This window comes from Delphinapterus leucas, chromosome 7 (genome assembly GCF_059928025.1).
Source record: "Delphinapterus leucas isolate spDelLeu-1000000601 "Yukka" chromosome 7, BTC_Dleu_Yukka2, whole genome shotgun sequence".
Lineage (NCBI taxonomy): Eukaryota > Metazoa > Chordata > Mammalia > Artiodactyla > Monodontidae > Delphinapterus > Delphinapterus leucas.
This window is the reverse complement of record NC_143135.1, coordinates 85,466,849-85,487,558: the sequence shown is the minus strand read 5'-3', so window position 1 is coordinate 85,487,558 and position 20,710 is coordinate 85,466,849. Positions and strand designations below refer to the sequence as shown.

The following is a 20,710-nucleotide window of genomic DNA, read 5'->3' as shown; positions in this document are numbered from 1 at the left end:
TGAAATCATTCACTAGCTTCACCTTGAGGAACTAAATTCAATTTCCAAGGGCAATGATGTCACCTTAGCCCTATAGTTAGGACAGATGGTGTGATCATTGAGAGACATCCAGCTGGTTGGTTAACTCCTTTCAGTAAGATGGTTACTGGCAGAGAACTTGCTTCAGAGAAAAGAGACCCAGAGGAAAACTTCCGTTCCGAAACAAAGGTTTTGCTAGTAGAGGAGAGCTACATTTTATGAAATGAAAAAAAAAAAAAATGACTTGACCTCTCTGAAAATAAAAAGGAGAAGCAGAACAGGAATTTTTTTGACCTCAAGAGTAGTGAGTCAAATAGCAGTATTAATTTCGGAATCAAAGTAACTTTGAATAATTTAAAGTCCCGTGATACTGATGTTAAGAGTGGTTATCTCTGGGAAGAAGGACTCCAGGTGACTTTACCTCTTTTGTTATATTTTCCTGTATTTACCATATATTGCTTTTGTAGTCAGCAAAAGACTTTATTTAAGGAGGAAGAAAAAACTATGAACAGCTTGAAAGGGAAAACAGAAATCAAAGAGATTTCATTATAATTTGCTTTAAAGACAGATTTATGTAGTTTTCTTTTCTTTTTGCCCTGCCTTATATTTTGGCATTGCTTGATTATTTTATTTGTGGATGTAGGAAATAAATTATTTCAGGGACAGGAGAAAAATAATTTTTTTCATTAAAACATTGACGAATGTTTTCCCTGAAGAATTCCTTAGTTACAGATCTTTCATGCTCAAGACTAGTTCTTTTGCTGGCTATGCGAACTTAATAGCACCAACTTACAAATAAAATAGAGTAGAGAAAATTCAGAGCAGATATCAAAAACCCCTTCAGCACCTGTCCTAACATAATTGGTATATTATAAGTACATCTCACTTACATTCACTCAGATACCGATATACCTCACTTTCCCTGTCATTGAAGAGTTAAAATTACAATTTTTTTTTTTTTTTTTTTGTTGTTGTTGTTGTATGTGGGCCTCTCACTGTTGTGGCCTCTCCCGTTGCAGAGCACAGGCTCCGGACGCGCAGGCTTAGCGGCCATGGCTCACGGGCCTAGCCGCTCCGCGGCATGTGGGATCTTCCCGGACCGGGGCACAAACCCGTGTCCCCTGCATCGGCAGGTGGACTCTCAACCACTGCGCCACCAGGGAAACCCCTAAAATTACAATTTTTAATGACAAATAATTTTAATTAACCAAAGAGAGTGCACCATTTTATGTAACTCAGAAGGATAGATTTCTGTAAACCAAAAAGTTCTTCAGCAATTTAAATAATCCCATAACTTATTTCTCATGTCAGATTTTATTTTTTTAATGAACATTTCTTAAAAAAATACACAATCTACTCATATTTATTGTAACATGAATATGATAAAATATATCTGTTACCATCCAAATAGGTATGTTAATAAATTGGATGCTAAACTTTTGGCAGTAATGTGCAACTAAGTACAACTAAGAACTCACATGTTATTTACAGACTTTCATATCTTTTACAATCCCCTGAGGTAAACATAATTGGAAACATTATAGCTACCTAGTGACACAAAAGATTCACTAGAAACCATGATTAAAATTTACTGTTAGGGGAAAAAATGTGGCTTTTATGTTCTTAAGGCATTTTGGAAGGTCAACTTTGAAAATGTGTGATTTGAAAAAGTGTGAAAATGAAAAAGAAACTTCCATTACAGGCTTGTAAAAGTCAAACTATCTTAAAGACATAAAGTTAATGTCATAACATTTATGGTGAAATGATCTAAAAATTATAAGGGATTATGTTTCTTCAAGCGGAGCCTTCAACAACTCAAAATATTATTAGACTGTAAAATCTTATGCAAAAAAATGATGTATATTCTCCTTTTAGTTTTAGATGATTTGGATGGAAAACTGGCTCAGGAACAGTCTCCAAGCTCATTGAATGCCAGAACACCTCTCAACTATGGATCAAGAACACAGTTCAGTCGTTTTTACTCCAGTGGGAATAAACACCGTAATATCACAGCAAAGCATAAAAATTGCTGCAATGAAACTTCTAATATGTCTATCTATGACGTCCTAAGACCAGGAACCCCTAAGGAAGGTTTTAAAACCTTTTCTTCTAGAACAAGGACAATCTGTGATATGTACAAAACAAGGGAACCCAGAGTCTTAAAAGAAGATTATGTGCAAAAGAATATTTTTGGTAGTATTTCTCTGTATTTTGACAGCAGACAACAATCAGCCTCACCAGCTACAGGGTATTTCACAGCAAGAAGCTTACCTTTTTCAGCCACAACTCAGATCAAGACTGGGTTTATACCACCAAGCCACCAACAGAGCCCAAAGAGAACTCCTTTATCATCTATCATATGGAATAGATCAGATTCCTCTAGAGATAGGCAGAACCAGGAAGAGTTCCTGAGGGCACCATCACCAATGGAAATTGACCTTGCTGACCAGCATATGTATCCCAGGTGTTTTCAGGAGGATAGGAGACATGAATTTTACCATTCACAGAGTGTTCACCAAAGTGTTGGTTTAAATGCCCCCATGAATAATGCAATGAGTGCAGACCCATTTGAGAACTCAGAGAATATGCTGTTCTACCATGAAGATAACCCATTTACTGGGTCTTTCCTTAGCAATACCTTTGGATGCAGCAGGGAACAGAGATTTAGACAAAGTCATTTTGGGGGCCAACAGGAAGAACATTCTTCCTGGTCTGACTTTCATCAAAGCAGGAAACCATTCACTTCTTCTGACAGAGACTTTGAAATGATCTCCATTGAAGCAAATAGTGCATTTTTAGCTGGTCATTGTCATAGTGTTCCTTCTCAACACTGGGGGTCATTTTCTCCTAGGTACAGGACAAATATTTCCAGAAACCAAGAGAAGCCACATCCCTCACAGTTTGCTTCTCAGGCATCCACACTGGAGAGCATGGAGGTGTCACAAGTTAAAAGGAACCAGTCTACTCATTTTAGTGCACCAAATGTTTGCCCCATGTCTGGTTCAAGCTATCACATCAAATCTGGTGGGTTCGAATGTCAACAGGACAGTTCTCCTATGGAACTACATATAAACAAAGAACCTTACTCATTTGGAATTGCTCAAACTCTAGCATCCTCATTCAAAACTACCTTCTCACAGATTTCTGATGACAGAGGGAATCCTCAGAGTCCCAACTTTCAGAATCCCACAGTCACTTTGCAGAAAATTAAGCCTGCTTCTCTTCCAATCAGAAACTATACAGAAGTCACTGGGACCAACAGTGATTCAGTTGATTCTCCACCTCTGACTGAAAGCCAACCCAATATCTTGGTCACGGAAGTGAATAATGAGAAAGACTTGAGTGGATCTGTTTTGGAAAAAGACAAACAACTAAACAAGATAGACCAGACAACCATGACAGGTGAAATACCCCAACTTGTTTCACAGACAGTAATTTCTAACCCTTTACCTGATTTTCAAAATCTCCTCTTTCAGGACTCAGCCAAGAGCAACAGATTTGTTTTTAATGCATCTACAACAATAAGTTCAAAAAGTTTGCCTGGAGAGATTTCCAGGAGAGATATCTCCAAAATTCATAAAGCCAATGAACTAAAAAAAGATAAGAGTTATACTGGGAACAGAAAACTTGGCTCAGCAACTTCCCTTCCTTTCATTCAGGAAAGCAGAACAACATCACCTTCTCTCAGCCCAAATCAAGGTTGTCACCAGGAATTAACAGTAAGAAATAAAGATATTTCAAACATTATTAAAAATAACCACAGGAGTCCTGAACGTACTGATAATCAAAATGCACAGTCTTCAGAAAAGCCTGCTGTTTTAGATACCAAGGAAGAACAATGTACCACAACTTATTCTACCAACTGTAGCAAGTCACCTGCCGACCACAATATGCCATGTGATTCTTTAGATCTGTCATCAGGTACACTACCAGATTCCTTACCATCAAATGATTCTTGCCTTGATGCTCTGGTGATTCCTTCTACTGCAGGGTTCTCCTGGAAATGTCCTTCAAGCAAAGATCTGTCTCTGGGAGAAATAGAAGAAAAAGACAATGATTGCAAGAACCAAAATAGTCAGTTTTCCCTAAGCCTCTCAGAAAACCAAAAGAGTAATGTTAATTGTATGCCTGTACATAATGAAGTGGTTGATGTTGTCAAATGCCATTCACATCCTCCTTTCAGGGATGGAAAGGGAAAAGGAAAAATAAGACGACGTATATCCTATACCGAAAAATTAAGCAAAACGGAAAGTAGATCAATACCCACAAGTGACAGCAGTAACCTCATTGAGGGAACTGAAAGCAATTCCAAGCCTCCTGAGCGTCACACAATTTATTGTACCTTACCAAGAAAATCAGCCAGTTTTCTCATCAATAACAGGAAGTCTGAAAGTAAGATAATGCCTTCTTCATTTAGGAATGAGCAACTTGCATTCCAAATCAAAAATGATGTGGAAGATCCAGTAGGGAAGTACACATCAAACAAATTCAGTCCCAGTTCTTGTGAGTCAGAGAGCAAATATTCCGGAGTAGTTTCAGACTCAGTCTCAGTACCATCTGAAGCCACAGAGGAGATGACAAATATGACAAACATTGGATCTGCTTCTGTTAGAAAAGGACCACTTCAAGTCCTCATCAAGAGGGCTGTGTCATGTCCCTCAGGGGTGCCATATTCCTCAACTGGAAGAGATGAAAGAGAAAAAGGTTTAGTCTCAGATACAGATGCTTCTATTATAACACTAAAGCCTTGGGAGAGACTCATTAACCCTCTGGGAAGTGACTCATCTGTTCGGGAGTGTTCTTTAAGCAAAAGACACCACCAGAAGGAATACTTTCAAGAATGCACTGAAAAGAATGGTAGAATTTCTGCCTCCAGGACAGGTATATTTTCCCATCCAAATGAACACCCTTTACCTTTTTCTGCAGATTTGTCAGGCAAAGAAAGTGGGAAAACATTACATAAATTTAAGACTACTAGCATGTTTTCTGTTTCTGGTGATGAAGATAATGTGAAATGTCTTGAGGTGATTTCAATATACTATACTCTACCAAGGAAACACAGAAAAAAGTTCTGTAACCTTCTTCAAAAGTATACACAAAATATCGATTCACTTACAGAATTAACTAAAGTGGGGACTGAAATATCTCCTAATGCTTTAGAAAAAGACAAACTAAATTGTACTACACAAGAGCAGTCAGGACCACCTTCATCTAAAGATCTAAAGATGCAGGTCAGCTCTGCTCAGGAGAACAGCCATCTTTCTCACACCACTGAAAATATGACTGGTTTACAATTACCGAGTTTTAGGTCCTCAGAGCCTATATTACAGGAAATTGCTTCTATTGAAGCAGATGTTTCTCTTCATAAAGGAGAACCTAAATCTAGAGAGATTTGCCCACACAACTTAGCTAAAACACCTTTATGTGATTCACAAAGCAAGAAAGAGAAAGGGGAAAAATTACGAAGTGAAACCCTGTATACTTCACTAATGCTTCCGGGAAAAAAAGTTACAAGAGAGAAATCTGAAAATTGTCAGCAATCCATTAAATCAGGTAACAGTGATTTTTCTAACCTCCCAGCCCATTCAGAAGAGAATGTTGAAAATTCACAAATTATTAGAAGTTCTGGGGAGTGTACAAGTAGTGCTATAGCCATTACAGCTACTGGAAGTCTTCAGAAAGATATAACAGGTATAGCTATAGATGATAGCTCCAATGGATTGCAGCCTGGGGAAGTAAGAGGGGAAATTAGAAAAGATTTCCCAAAAAACCCTGATAAACCACTTTCTGACTCAGAAAGCCAAGTCTTTGCTCTTACTCCAGCCTTGCATAAACTACAGCTTGATGAGAAGACTTGTTCAAGTGAACAAGATTTAGACAGTTTGCAGTCTGAACCCAGAGAACTACCTCAAAGAAGTCAGGAGGTAAATATGACAGAGAGCAAGGCTAAAGATGAAATGCAGGAGTTGGCATGGAATCAACCTTCACTTCTTGAAGGAAGTAATAAAAGTAAAAAAAGCTTGGATGACCTAGAAAAAGGGGAAAACAGATCTTCAGTTAAACACAGATTGGCAGTTATGTCCAAAGCAAGCAGAAAATTTCCAGCTGAAGATTTATACCCCAGAAGACATGTAACTACTATCTTTCCTCAAAGTGGGAACAATTCTGGCTTTAGCACCTTATCCCCTGGCACACCAGAGTGCAACCCACACTCCCCTGTTCCTACGTTAAAGTCCACAGAATCCACAGATGAAAGCAGGTTAAGTAATGATGGAGTAAGTGTGGAGAAATCCGAGGACCCTCTCCAGGTTACTGCAATAACCAACAGAGAAACTTCTACACACGTAAGCAATCAGAAGTCTAACAATATTTCACAGCCACATCAAAATGAGTTTAAAAAAATCTCAGAATCACAGCTAAAGTATGAGAATTCTAAGGATGTAAAAGTAGCTCAGATTTTGGAAGGAGAGTCAGAAGCCCTGGCCCAACCCTCATTGATCAGCCTCAGGGAAGCAGATTTCCCTGACCATCAGAGGGGGCTGAACCCTCCTTTTCAATTGGAGCCTGCAGAGAAATCTACAGTAAGCATGCCACTGGCCAGTTTTCAGCAACAACAAAGGAGTGCTTCATCTCTGGAGTGGGAACCTGAGCCACACCCCTATCATTCAAAGAGTTTAAAAAGCATCAATGTGCACGGTGCTCTACTACGAAAAAGTCATCCTCCAAAATTCAGAGAGCGTCATTTTTCTGAAAGTACTTCTATTGACAATGCCCTGAGTCAACTGACCCTTGGGAATGAATTCTCTAACAACAGTGGGTACAGTCGAAGACTCAAATCTTTTTCTGAACTACCCTCCTGTGATGAAAATGAAAATTGGGCTTTGTACAACAGCAGGCCAAAAATGGGTCCTAGGTCTGCAACATCTATATCCAGGCCTATTGACTATGGGATATTTGGGAAAGAACAACAACTGGCTTTCTTGGAGAATGTAAAGAGGTCACTCACACAAGGAAGATTATGGAAACCAAGTTTTCTTAAGAACCCTGGCTTCCTGAAAGATGATGTAGTTAACCCTCCTAACCCAACAGAGTCATCAAGTTCTAATTCTCCTAGTAATCAGATGCCAAAAGATGGCTTATCTCTAAGTGCACCACTTAATATCTATGAAGATGATCCAGTAGACTCAGATTGTGACACAGACACAACCACGGATGATGAATACTACCTGGATGAAAATGACAAAGAGTCAGAACTGTGAAGCTTTTTCTATAAAATGTATAACCTTTTCACCAAAAGTTTGTAATGTAAATAAAGTGCAAATATGTATGTCTACGGAAAGGACAGACATTAGAAAAAAAAAAAAATCTAATCTGGGCAGTTCCTGCTCTGAAACAATCCAAATTCTCTTTTTTTCCCCCTCCACACCCTATATATAGACTTCCTGAATTCTAGAGCAATGAATTCTTGTTTAGAGGGATTCTCTGCTGTTTTCTTCCTCTGTATATATCCTTGGCCTTCTGCCACTCAGCCCAAACTTAATCTCTAATTCACTGTCCAGTTTTGGTTTTCTGCTCTATTTTCCCCCTAACTCTCTTATACCTTTCATGGTGATTTACAACTTTAATATCCCAGCACAACAGCAAAACTCTGTCTTGCCTCTTCCGTACCTTATATTCATGGCATTTAATAAAATGTAGGGTGATAACAATGGAGTAAGTATTATTATCCTGTCTGACTCATCAACATTTAGGAGGTTTAGAGTTTGGGTTTTCTGGGGGTTTTTTCTTTTGAGCAAAGATAAGGGCATATCTATAAGGACATCCTGTTTTATCCATAGTGGAGCCAGGGAAACACATATTTGAAGCGCTTGTTGAGATAGTAGGTAAAGAGGTAAATCCCTAGTAAGCCAAAGAACATTAGTACTCCTAGGAATTCCTTTGAAATAGTTTCTAGGATGGTACAGAGGGTGGCTTTGCCACAGAATTTCTGCTTAGGAAGGGAACATAACTGTGGGGTAGAGATAAGCAGACATCCCTTCATGAGACTGACATCCTTACTGCAGCTCTCTCAGCAACTGTTCCTTTTTTCTTCCATTTCTCCAGAACCATCCATTTAAATTTTTTCTTTATTTGCAGGATAGAACACTTTTTTCCATGTGAGACATTTTAGTTGCAAGTGGTAGCCTTGGTCAAGTCCCTAAAGTACTACCAAGTCAGATCTGACACCTTGGGGTTCACAGGCTTCTTTGCCAGATCATTTACCAGACCCTTGGAAATTAGAAGGCAGAACTTCTAAGGGCTCATCACTATGATTCCTTCAATAATCTATCTAGACTAAATAACTTGTCACACCCACTGATAACTTGGCTTTCCTAACTCTTTATTTGCCATGAGGAATTTTTGGGGTTTTCTCTCCTCCTGATCAGCATAAAGACCAATAAATAGGTGGCAGTGAAGCTAATCTGCTAGAACTACAGAAATCATGCCATCCTGGATCTTAGTACTGTGAGGGTCAACATGAATGGATTTCATCTTGTTTGGTTTATATTTGCTTCCTGGCCTCATTTTAGTTTCCATTTTTCTCACCTAGTTTGTTTCATCCATATAAATTAAAGATAATGATAGGTGTTGGGGAAGTATGCAGAAATTTGGAACTGATAGAAATGCAAGAAAGGACTATATTATTATTATCCTCCTAACCATTGCCTTGCCTAGAAGCAAAATGCCACAGCTAGTTTGCATTGTTCCCATGAAACTCAAAACTAAGGAAAATGAGGTAATTACATGAAAGCTATTTCTTCAATCTATAAATTGTCTTAAACTTCAAGCTCTGGCCAATCCTGACCTCAAAGAGACTGACAGTAGAATTCTAAATCAACTGTTCTAAACGTTTCCATTTAAATTTGTATGGTGAAGAATAAATAACAGTTTATTCTTTGTTTCATGTATGTTTGTAAATTCTACCTTCCTTTTTCTATTTATCTGATAATTTAAATAAAATTCATAAACCATGACCTATGTTTTCTATTTAATTTTAAAATATTCGAAGTTAATATTTTAATATTAAGATTCTTGGTTTTTTAAATGATCATTTACCAATCTATTTCGGTAAATATTCTGAGTCTACACGTATGTTACAAAAGGTGAGATGAAGTTAGCTTATTTTTCACTGAATTTAGCCTATATCAACAATTAGGTAAGTTAAGGTCAGGCTAAACAACTACTTTGGGACCCTGCTTCTCTGTACTAGAATCTACCATCTGAATTCAAAGGTCATTGATGGCCAATGCTCATTGCACTATTTGTAATATTTGCTTGTTGGTCTGGCTCAAAAGTCAAGCAAACAGAAAATTCATGAAAATAGCACCTTCTGTAATTTTATACCTTTATAAAACACTTCATTAAAGAAGTATAGCAAATGTCTATGTATTTTAACATACAAACTGCTGCTTTTTAATATTCATTTTTGGTATAGCTATAATAATTTATAATAGTCATTTTTATACTCATAACTCGTTTTCTAAAATATATAATCATCATTAAAGTAAATAGTCACATAAATGGAGTAAATAATGAGGGAATCAATACTAATAAGTACCTGGTAAATTATTAACTTGTTTAAATAATAGACTTCTATAGCCATAAATTTTACATGTAAAGTCCATTTAAAAGGGGGCTTAGGGGCTTCCCTGGTGGCGCAGTGGTTGAGAGTCCGCTTGCCGATGCAGGGGACGTGGGTTCGTGCCCCGGTCCGGGAAGATCCCTCATGCCGCGGAGCGGCTGGGCCCGTGAGCCATGGCCGCTGAGTCTGCGCGTCCGGAGCCTGTGCTCCGCAACGGGAGAGGCCACAACGGTGAGAGGCCCGCGTAACGCAAAAAAAATAAAATAAAATAATAAAATAAAATAGGGCTTAATGAGATTATTTTAATTTTTAGAGACTTCCCTCTAAATAATTTCCTCCCTTATATTGTAAATACATCGTTGTTAATAAAACTCCAACTGCTACTAACAAGGTTTTGGCTGATGATAGGCTAATAAAAGCTGCTTTGTGTAGGAGGTACATGTGTGCCTGTACTTGAGGTGGTGAAAGAAAGTCCACTTACGTTATGGTAAAGCTAGGTGTCAAACTGGAATATCCACACGTCCGTAAAAGTAATATACTCCATTGAATACCAGAGGGTTAAAGAGGCCTTTTTGCTAAGAGTTTATTGTTAATAATAGTAATAATGCTTCAGAATAATCCATTTAAATGTACAGTGTAGATATGTAAATATTTTACTTTGAGGCTCTTTGTGACTGGCACTTCTGTGTTTCTGAAACATGTAATAAGCCTTAAGCACTTTTGTTTAAAATGTTGTCAAATAATCCTTTTATGTACTTTTTCTCAAACCTGTTCTCTAGATATGAAATGTGTTACAAGACAAGGTACAAATTTGAAACAATGCCTGTGTTGAAATAAATGATTTAAATAGATGCATTATTTGACTTGGTTTTTATTCCCATCCTCAAATGATTATTTTTAAGTGTGAAAGTTTCAGGAAGAATACAAAAAAGAAAATGGGGGGTGGAGTGTGGTGGACAAAAGTATTCAAATAAATCTTACTGGTGGCTATTGAATAAGATCAGCCATATGAGTGGTTTTAGTAAACAATGACTCCTTCTCTCTTCTCCTTCCATTTGTACCAAAAAGCAACCAACCAACAAGTGGAGATCAATGTACTTGGCTGCAAAAGAGAGGAGGAATGAGGAGGGTCTGGCATTTCTCTCTGAGAGTTCTCACACTTATAAAGGAAGAGGAAGCCCCGTGGAGTTGGGCCATCTACTGCCCAGTAGCACTTATGAAAGATAAGCAGAACTTTCCAGTTGAAATGTAAGACATGCAATGTTAATTCCTGCTAAACAAATTAGTAGATTTGTACTAATCTTTTATCTTTTCTAGAAAAGGAACCCAAAGCCATCTCTCTACCAAGGACAGGAGAGTGTCATCATCTTGAATATGAGCAGTATTTTATTCAAAATATTTTTACTGTCCTTTATTAAAATTTAAAATACATTAGATCAGCTAGGATTTTTAGTTGTAGACAATATAATCCTCTCTAGGTGGTTCAAATAGAAAAGGATTTATTAAAGCATATATACTTTGCTCAGAAACACATTGGTAGGGCTCAGGAGATAAACATTAGGCTGAAATTCTAGGTCCAATTCCTAAAACCATGCCATAGATTATTGGACTGCCATGGGAGCTTCTGTCCTTGTTATGACCAGGAAGATGCAGAATCAGGATGTTGGCTGAATCATATTTATTTGCCCCAGAAACCACTCCAATAGAAATAAAAAGCACTAATATGCATAGAGTTACACATAATCATTTGTATTGCTACAATGTCTGTTGTGGCAAAAACCAGAAACAAAGTGAATACCTAATAAGAAGTGACAATATATTATGAACACCCACATATGTAATATGATGAAACCATTAAAAAAATAAGGTATAACTATGCAAGTTGACTTAGAAGAATTTGCATGAGGTACTATTGACTGAGAAATACAAAATCTCATTTTTGTAAAGCATTAACCAAGAAACCTGCATATGCATGTGTATGTATGGAGGGCTACATACTAGGCTATTAATGTTGGTTGTTTTGTGGCCAGACTGGGGGGGTGAGGTGGGGAGGTATGTTCAAGAACAGCAGAAAAGAGAGAGAAGAGGTAGCCAAGACCCCTCCAAAAAAGAAACTATAAATATACACACACATGGGTATACATAGGTATCTATGTGTGTGTGTAATTATGATTGTATTTATGCACTTAGAATATTTTATCAGTGGGTATACAGATAAAAAATGAGGGACAATTTTTTAAAAAGATTTACTATCCAGGAGAATATTTAATAAGTTATTTTCTTTTAGAAAATTAATATTTGTACTACAGTCTGTGAAAAATTGTGGGTTTTTTTTTCAGTTGTATTGAGATATAATTGAGATACAGCACTGTATAAGTTTAAAGTGTACAGCATAATGACATGACTTACCTATATTGCCAAATGATTGTCACAATAAGTTTAATTAACATTCATCATCTCATACAGATACAAAAAGAACAGGGGGGTAGAAGAAGAAGAAAATTGTTTTTTTCCTTGTGTTGAGAACTTTTAGGAAACATTGTGTTTTAATAAAATAAATGCTAGCACTAATTTTCCCTCTGAGCCCATGCTTTCTATCCCATCCATCCTTTCCAGATTATGCTGTCATTGCAGTCTAGAGTAAACTCAGAAGTACTTCTAGAAATGCTTTGGAGGTATGCAGTCGTTGCTGATATGATTGTCTTCTCAGTAGACACTTCTTTTCTTTGGCAATTCCATTCTCCAACTGACACCCCATCACCAGCACCACCACCACCACCACATCTTCACTGTGGAAGAATCAATGTTCTTACAAGACCCTAAGAGTCTGAGCACAATTGATTGGTTCAGGAATGAGTGCCTGATTCAGACTGGACCAATAAGTAGTGTGTTTTAGGAAGAAATACACCTGTATTCTGATTCTAAATGCAAGTTAATATTTAAACCAGTTGTCTCATAATCTAAAATCCACCCTTGGAACTGTAATGTATGGAAAGGCAGCCACTGAGTTTATATCCCCAGCACCTTGCAGAATGCATGAAAAAAAGTGGGTGCTGAATAAATATTACTGAAATAATCAAAAATAAATTTTTATGAATTTTAATGATATCTAAGCTTGTCTAAGCCCAAGTAAGGTTTTTATTAATAACATTGAAAATTAGACAATTCTCTAATGTTAAAAGATGAATTTATTATAATGACACAGGGATATCCCAGAAACCAAGGGCAAAGATGCTGCTTATGAACTGTACCAAGCCTCTATAGTGCACTGTATAGAAAACCCAGAGAGTTTTCTATATTTCTCCTCCATTTTCAGTCTAAAAGGCAAAAAACATGACGTTTACGTTGCCTCTGTTTAAGAGAATAGTTACAAATTGAAATCTCTTAACCCTGATTTTAAACTCCCAAGGAAAAGATTCTGACTGGTTCAGTATGAGGCAGGTCCTAAACTATGGACCAATCAACTATGGCCATGGGTTAAGGTCATGTTTCGCAAAGCCTCACTGTTAACTCTGGATTGTGTAGTATACTAAAAAAAAAAAAAAAAAAAGAGGAAAAGGTAGAAAATGATGAACTGAGTGAATAATCAATAGCTGTGAATTTTACATAGCTTTAATGTGAAGACTCCAGGGGCCAGTGCAATTCATAAAAGCATACATATTGAATGTTGACCTTCCAGAGTCACACACAGACTGTAATTCTAGGTGTCTGAGATTGGACCTCAATATATAGATGAATGTGAAAGGGAACAGAAAACTTCTTGAAGTGTGTCATTTATTTCAACTTTTGTGCATGACTTTTCTCCTGCCTGGAATGCCCTTCTCCCCCTCTTCCTGCAGCAAATTTTTATTTGACCTTCATGAGTCAGCATAGATGTCATCTCTTTCAGAAAGCATCTCAGTTCTCCCAAGTTTGGGTTAACTGGGCCTCATCTGATGTACTTATGCTGGTAGAGGCAATCTGCCATGGGCCCTGGACATATCTGAACATTTTTGCTGGGTATGCCAAGAATGTAAGTTCTTGACTATTCTTTACCCATGGTGTAAAGGTACAGGGTGTGTTTGCAGCAAGCATCCTAGAGGGATGAGAAAACATCTCCCCACTGACAAAGAACAGACTTAATTCCCCTTACTCTAAAAATGGTAAGCCCCTGAATTTAGAGTGTATCTCTTGTAATGCAACTCACTTCAGGCATCCAGGACAGGCCTTTTGCATTGTCCCCACAGGACTTTTGTTGGGGGGAGGTGGGTGGAGAGAGTGTATTCATTTGCTAGGGCCACCATAACAAAATTCCACAGACTGATTGGCTTAAATGGCAAGATTTATTTTCTCACAGTTCTGGAGGCTAGAAGTCCAAGATCAAATTTGATTTCTCCTGACTCCTCTCTCCTTGGATTGCAGATGGCTACCTTCTCACTGCATCCTCACACGGTCTGTCTCCTGTAACCAAGAACTCCTGGTGCCTCTCTGTGTGCCCAAATTTCCTCTTCTTACTAGGACACCAGTTAGATTGGATTAGGGCCCACCCTAATGACTTGCTTTTGACTTAATCATCTCTTTAAAGGTACTGTCTCCAAATACAGTGATGTTCTGAGGTACTAGGGTTAACACCTCTACATATGAATTATGGAGGAACTCATTTCAGCATATAACAAGAGATATGGGGATCCAACACAAACCAAAACAAGCTCTGGTTACTGCTTTTACAATGAATAATATTGTTCTTTGTCTCTGACCCAGGAGTCTTGTGTCTTTTGACAGCATCCATGAAACAGTAACAGACTAACTTATTAGCTTGTAAATAGGGTAAAATCTCAGACACTATACAGTTCTTGACATCCATGTTTTAGCACCTATAACACTATTTACATTTCCTCTTCGTCTTTCTTCTCCACTAAACCACAGGAGCTGTGAAGTCAAAGTATAATGTGTAAAACATAGTAGGCATGGAATAAATGTTTGTTGAGTGAATGATATTATATTTATTATAAAGAATCTAGTCAAGGCATTGGTTGATTTGAAGAGATATACTTTTTAAGATATGGATTAGGATGAGAAAGAAAACAGGTTGCTATAGACTCAGTACAGCTAAACAAGTGTTCAGATACAATTACATGGCTTCCTTGATCTGTTCTCAAAAAGAGTGTTACCACGTGTTATCTAATTTATTAGGCCATATTTTTTTAACATCTTTATTGGAGGATAATTGCTTTACAATGGTGTTTCTGCTTTATAAAAAAGTGAATCAGGTATACATATACATATATCCCCATATCTCCTCCCTCTTGCACCTCCCTCCCACCCTCCTTATCCCACCTTTCTAGGTGGTCACAAAGCACCAAGATGATCTACCTGTGCTATGCGGCTGCTTCCAACTAGCTATCTATTTTACATTTGGTAATGTATATATGCCCATTCCACTCTCTCACTTCGTCCCAGCTTACCCTTCCCCCTCTCCATGTCCTCAAGTCCATTCTCTACGTCTGCGTCTTTATTCCTGTCCTGCCGCCAGTTCTTCAGAACCATTTTTTTTTTTTAGATTCCATATATATGTGTTAGCATATGGTATTTGTTTTTCTCTTTCTGACTTACTTCACTCTGTATGACAGACTCTAGGTCCATCCACCTCACTACAAATAACTCAATTTCGTTTCTATTTATGGCTGAGTAATATTCCATTGTATATATGTGCCACATCTTCTTTATCCATTCATCTGTCGATGGACACTTAGGTGGCTTCCATACCTGGCTACTGTAAATAGAACTGCAATGAATATTGTGGTACATGGCTCTTTTTGAATTATGATTTTTTCAGGGTATATGCCCAGTGGTGGAATTGCTGGGTCGTATGGTACTTCTATTTTTCGTTTTTTAAGGAACCTCTATACTGTTCTCCATAGTGGTTGTTTCAATTTACATTCCCACCAACAGTGCAAGAGGGTTCCGTTTTCTCCACACCCTCTCTAGCATTTATTGTTTGTAGATTTTTTGATGATGGCCATTCTGACTGGTGTGAGGTGATGCCTCATTGTGGTTTTGATTTGCATTTCTCTAATGATTTGTGATATTGAGCATCCTTTCATGCGTTTGTTGCCAATCTGTATATCTTCTTTGGAGAAATATCTATTTAGGTCTTCTGCCCATTTTTGGATTGGGTTGCTTGTTTTTTTGATATCGAGCTGCATGAGATGCTTGTAAATTTTGGAGGTTAATCCTTTGTCAGTTGCTTCATTTGCACATATTTTCTCCCATTCTGAGGGTTGCCTTTTCATTTGTTTATGGTTTCCTTTGGTGTGCAAAAGCTTTTAAGTTTCATTAGGTCCCATTTGTTTATTTTTGCTTTTATTTCCATTTCTCTAGGAGGTGGGTCAAAAAGGATCTTGCTGTGATTTATGTCAAAGAGTGTCCTTCCTATGTTTTTCTCTAAGAGTTTTATAGTGTCCTGTCTTACATTTAGGTGTCTAATCCATTTTGAGCTTATTTTTGTGTATAGTGTTAGGGAGTGTTCTAATTTCATCATTTTACATGTAGCTGTGTAGTTTTCCCAGCACCACTTATTGAAGAGGCTGTCTTTTCTCCATTGTATATTCTTCCCTCCTTTAGCAAAAATAAGGTGACATATGTGCATGGGTTTATCTCTGGGCTTTCTATCCTGTTCCATTGATCTGTATTTCTGTTCTTGTGCCAGTACCATACTGTCTTGATTACTGTAGCTTTGTAGTACAGCCTGAAGTCAGGAGCCTGATTCCTCCAGCTCGATTTTTCTTTCTCAATATTGCTTTGGCTACTCAGGGTCTTTTGTGTTTCCACACAAATTGTGAAATGTTTTGTTCTAGTTCTGTGAAAAATGCCATTGGTAGTTTGATAGGGATTGCATTGAATCTGTAGATTGCTTTGGGTAGGATAGTCATTTTCATAATGTTGATTCTTCCAACCCAAGAACATGGTATATCTCTCCATCTGTATCATCTTTAATTTCTTTCATCAGTGTTTTATAGTTTTCTGCATACAGGTCTTTTGTCTCCTTAGGTAGGTTTATTGCTGGGTATTTTATTCTTTTTGTTGCAATGGTAAATGGGAGTGTTTCCTTAATTTCTCTTAATTTTTCATCATTAGTGTATAGGAATGTAAGAGATTTCTGTGCATTAATTTTGTATCCTGCAACTTTACCAAATTCATTGATTAGCCGCAGTAGTTTTCTGGGAGCATTTTTAGGATTCTCTTTGTATAGTATCATGTCATCTGCAAACAGTGACAGCTTTACCTCTTTTCCAATTTGGATTCCTTATATTTCTTCTTCTTCTCTGATTGCTGTGGCTAAAACTTCCAAAACTATGTTGACTAATAGTGGTGAGAGTGGACAACCTTGTCTTGTTCCTGATCTTAGAGGAAATGGTTTCAGTTTTTCACCATTGAGAACGATGTTGGCTGTAGGTTTGTCATATATGGCCTTTATTATGTTGAGGTAGGTTCCCTCTATGCCTACTTTCTGGAGGATTTTTATCATAAATCAGTGCTGCATTTTGTCAAAAGCTTTTTCTGCATCTATTGAGATGATCATATGGTTTTTATCCTTCAATTTGTTAATATGGTGTATCACATTGATTGATTTGCATATATTGAAGAATCCTTGCATTCCTGGGATAAACCCCACTCGATCGTGTTGTATGATCCTTTTAATGTACTGTTGGATTCTGTTTGCTAATATTTTGTTGAGGATTTTTGCATCTATGTTCATCAGTGATATTGGCCTGTAGTTTTCTTTACTTGTGACATTTTTGTCTGGTTTTGGTATCAGGGTGATGGTGGTCTTGTAGAATGAGTTTGGGAGTGTTCCTCCCTCTGCTATATTTTGGAAGAGTGTGAGAAGGATAGGTGTTAGCTCTTCTCTAAATATTTGACAGAATTCCCCTGTGAAGCTATCTGGTCCTGGGTTTTTGTTGGAAGAATTTTAATCACAGTCTCAATTTCAGTGCTTGTGATTGGTCTGTTTATATTTTCTATTTCTTCCTGCTTCAGTCTCATAACGTTGTGCTTTTCTAAGAATTTGTCCATTTCTTCCAGGTTGTCTATTTTATTGGCATATAGTTGCTTGTAGTAATCTCTCATGATCCTTTGTATTTCTACAGTGTCAGCTGTTACTTCTCCTTTTTCATTTCTAATTCTATTGATTTGAGTCTTCTCCCTTTTTTTCTTGATGAGTCTGGCTAATGGTTTATCAATTTTTTTTTTATCCTCTCAAAGAAACAGCTTTTAGTTTTATTGAAATTTGCTATTGTTTCCTTCATTTCTTTTTCATTTATTTCTCCTCTGATCTTTATGATTTCTTTCCTTCTGCTAACTTTGGGGTTTTTGGTTCTTCTTTCTCTAATTGCTTTGGGTGTAAGTTTAGGTTGTTTATTTGAGATGTCTCTTGTTTCTTAAGGTAGGATTGTATTGCTATAAACTTCCCTCTTAGAACTGCTTTTGCTGCAACCCATAGGTTTTGGGTCATCGTGTTTTCATTGTCATTTGTTTCTAGGTATTTTCTGATTTCCTCTTTGATTTCTTCAGTGATCTCTTGGCTATTTAGTATTGTATTGTTTAGCCTCCATGTGTTTGTATTTTTTACAGATTTTTTCCTGTAATTGATATCTAGTCTCATAGCGTTGTCGTCAGAAAAGATACTTGATACGATTTCAATTTTCTCTAATTTACCAAGGCTTGATTTGTGACACAAGATATGATCTATCCTGGAGAATGTTCCATGAGCACTTGAGAAGAAACTGTATTCTGTTGTTTTTGGATGGAATGTTATTAGGCCATATTCTACTATCATCCAGTACCAGCTAAACCTCAGATTATTTCTCTGAATAAAAAATTTAATATTTATTTTGGAAGAATGCAAACACAATGTGTTCCAAACAACCTTTTAAGTGATAGCTAGAGCAGAGCAAATTTTTCAATTTAAAGTATGCAGACACTCCCAGAAAATAAAATTTAGCAGTGAAAGTAATGCTACACTTTAGCCCTGCAATTTATCAGTGCTTTACTATTGGTTTCTAAAAATTTTTCCGAAGTACAAAGAACACTATCTACAAACTCTGCTCAGCATTATTAAAATAGGTCAAGAGAAGTGGGGAAAATATGGTAAAGATTTTGCCCTGGTAAACCTTGGTCATAGCAGGAATGCTGAGCAGCCCAAGGGCCTGATTTTGGTGACTCTGGATTAAGAAACTATCAGAAGGATGCAGTCTCTGTTCCAGGGACTTCCCTGGTGGCGCAGTGGTTAAGAATCCACTGCCGGGCTTCCCTGGTGGCACAGTGGTTGGGAGTCCGCCTGCCGATGCAGGGGACACGGGTTCGTGCCCCGGTCCGGGAAGATCCCACATGCCGCGGAGCGGCTGGGCCCGTGAGCCATGGCCGCTGAGCCTGCGTGTCCAGAGCCTGTGCTCTGCAATGGGAGAGGCCACAACAGTGAGAGGCCCACGTACCAAAAAAAAAAAAAAAAAAAAAAAACGAATCCACTGCCAATGTAGGGGACAAGGGTTCGATCCCTGGTCTGGGAAGATTCCACACGCCATGGAGCAGCTAAGCCTGTGCGCCACAACTACTGAGCCTGGGCTCTAGAGCCCGGCAGCAACAACTACTGAGCCTGTGTGCTGCAACTACTGAAGCCTGCGTGCCTGGAGCCCATGCTCCACAACAAAAGAAGTCACTACAATGAGAAGCCCGCGCACTGCAACGAAGAGTAGCCCCCGCTCGCCACAACTAGAGAAAGCCTGCGTGCAGCAATGAAGACCCAACGCAGCCATAAATAAATAAATAAATAAATTTTTAAAAAAGAAAGAAATCCTGTGTCCATACTGGTACGTGAATTTTCCCTGGCTCACCCACCCTGCGAAGAACTTTTATTTTCTTTGAATAGATTAAAACCATAAACAGACAAAAGAAGGAAAAATAATTAACTAATATAGATAAGATGGTCCGAAAAGAGAGGCAGACAGTGGCTTCCCGCTAATAGGGCCCTTGCCAGTCTCTTCCCAGATCCAACTTTCAGCATCTGAGGAGTAATCAAGACCAATCATTCCTCATCAGTTACAGAGGACAGCAGCTTCTGACTTTGAGGTGACGATCACCCACCAGCCTCAACCGTGACTTCTGCTACTCCAGTGCCCAGCTCCTGGCTCCTGGCTTGAGGCTTGGCCCAAACTCAGTGGATGCTCAGCAAACACTTGTTGAAAGAAGGGAAGTTAGGGTTAAGGGATTAGGGAGAATGGAGAGAGTCACAGTCCAGTGAGGGAGACTGCTGAGCAGAAAACAAACAAGAGATAGGTAATAAAATTTGGTGCTGATGTGAACAAAAGGGCTGGGAGATTTGGCCTTGTAGGGGATCAGGGGAGTGATATTTGCTCAGCGTCTCGTAAACCCAGTGAAATTCCTTGTTTGAAGGCATTTCCCTAAACTCTTCAAAGCTGTTCGCCGCTGGGCCTTTTCTCTGGTCCCCTAGCAATCACCACTGTGTTTGCGTCCTTCAAAAGACGGTTTCCACTAAACAGGTGCCAAACTCCAGCAACCAGAGGTGGGGGCCGGGTGCAGCCTCAAGCACCCTGGTCTCAGTGTCCGCCTCTCGACCCTGGTCCTCAACCCTGCGCGGCTGGGGCGGGGGGCGGTGGGGGAAGTGACGAGTCCGTCGCGGACCCCCGGCAGCGCCCGACGCAGTCGCCTGTGGCGCGCCCTCGCGTTCCGGCCGGAAGGGGGCCGGAGGCGGGACGGCGGGCGGCGGCGCACAGCCCGCCCCGGGGTGGGCCCAGCTCCGGCCCGCCGCGCTCCCGTCCCCTCCCCGCCGCAGCCGAGCTGGACCGCAGCGGCCCGGAGACCATGCGCTGCCTCCCGCTGGTTCCGCTGCTACCGCTGCAGCTCGCCCTGCTCGTGGCCGCGGGGGCCCCCGAGGCTCCGGTCAGCGCGCCGCAGAGCCTGGTGTGGGGGCCCGGGCTGCGGGCGGGCGTCGTTTTGCCCGTCCGCTATTTCTACCTGCAGGCCGTCAACTCGGAGGGCCAAAACCTCACTCGCTCGCCCCCAGGTAGCGTT

The 20,710-nt window shown here is 39.1% G+C and overlaps 2 protein-coding genes across 17 annotated transcripts in view; both read left to right on the top strand.

Annotated features, from left to right (window-relative positions):
- The window catches only part of EXPH5 (exophilin 5), a 74,819-nt gene extending 65,787 nt beyond the window's left edge, over window positions 1-9,032 (top strand). For all 15 annotated transcript variants that reach the window (XM_022561539.3, XM_022561538.3, XM_089915496.1 and 12 more), the window contains one exon: window positions 1,894-9,032. In XM_022561539.3, the coding sequence (XP_022417247.2) occupies window positions 1,894-7,277 (5,384 nt within the window). In that variant the 3' untranslated portion in view covers window positions 7,278-9,032. The remainder of the gene's footprint in view (window positions 1-1,893) is intronic.
- A 127-nt stretch (window positions 9,033-9,159) lies between these two features.
- The window catches only part of POGLUT3 (protein O-glucosyltransferase 3), a 48,773-nt gene continuing 37,222 nt past the window's right edge, over window positions 9,160-20,710 (top strand). The window contains exon 1 of one of the 2 annotated variants that reach the window (XM_089915513.1): window positions 9,160-10,888. Coding sequence is in view for 1 of the 2 variants with exons in the window: in XM_022561545.3 (XP_022417253.1) it covers window positions 20,501-20,702 (202 nt within the window). In the remaining variant the exon portion in view is untranslated. Of the gene's footprint in view, window positions 10,889-20,090; window positions 20,703-20,710 lie in introns of those variants that run through there. The other variant, XM_022561545.3, reaches the window with a different exon arrangement.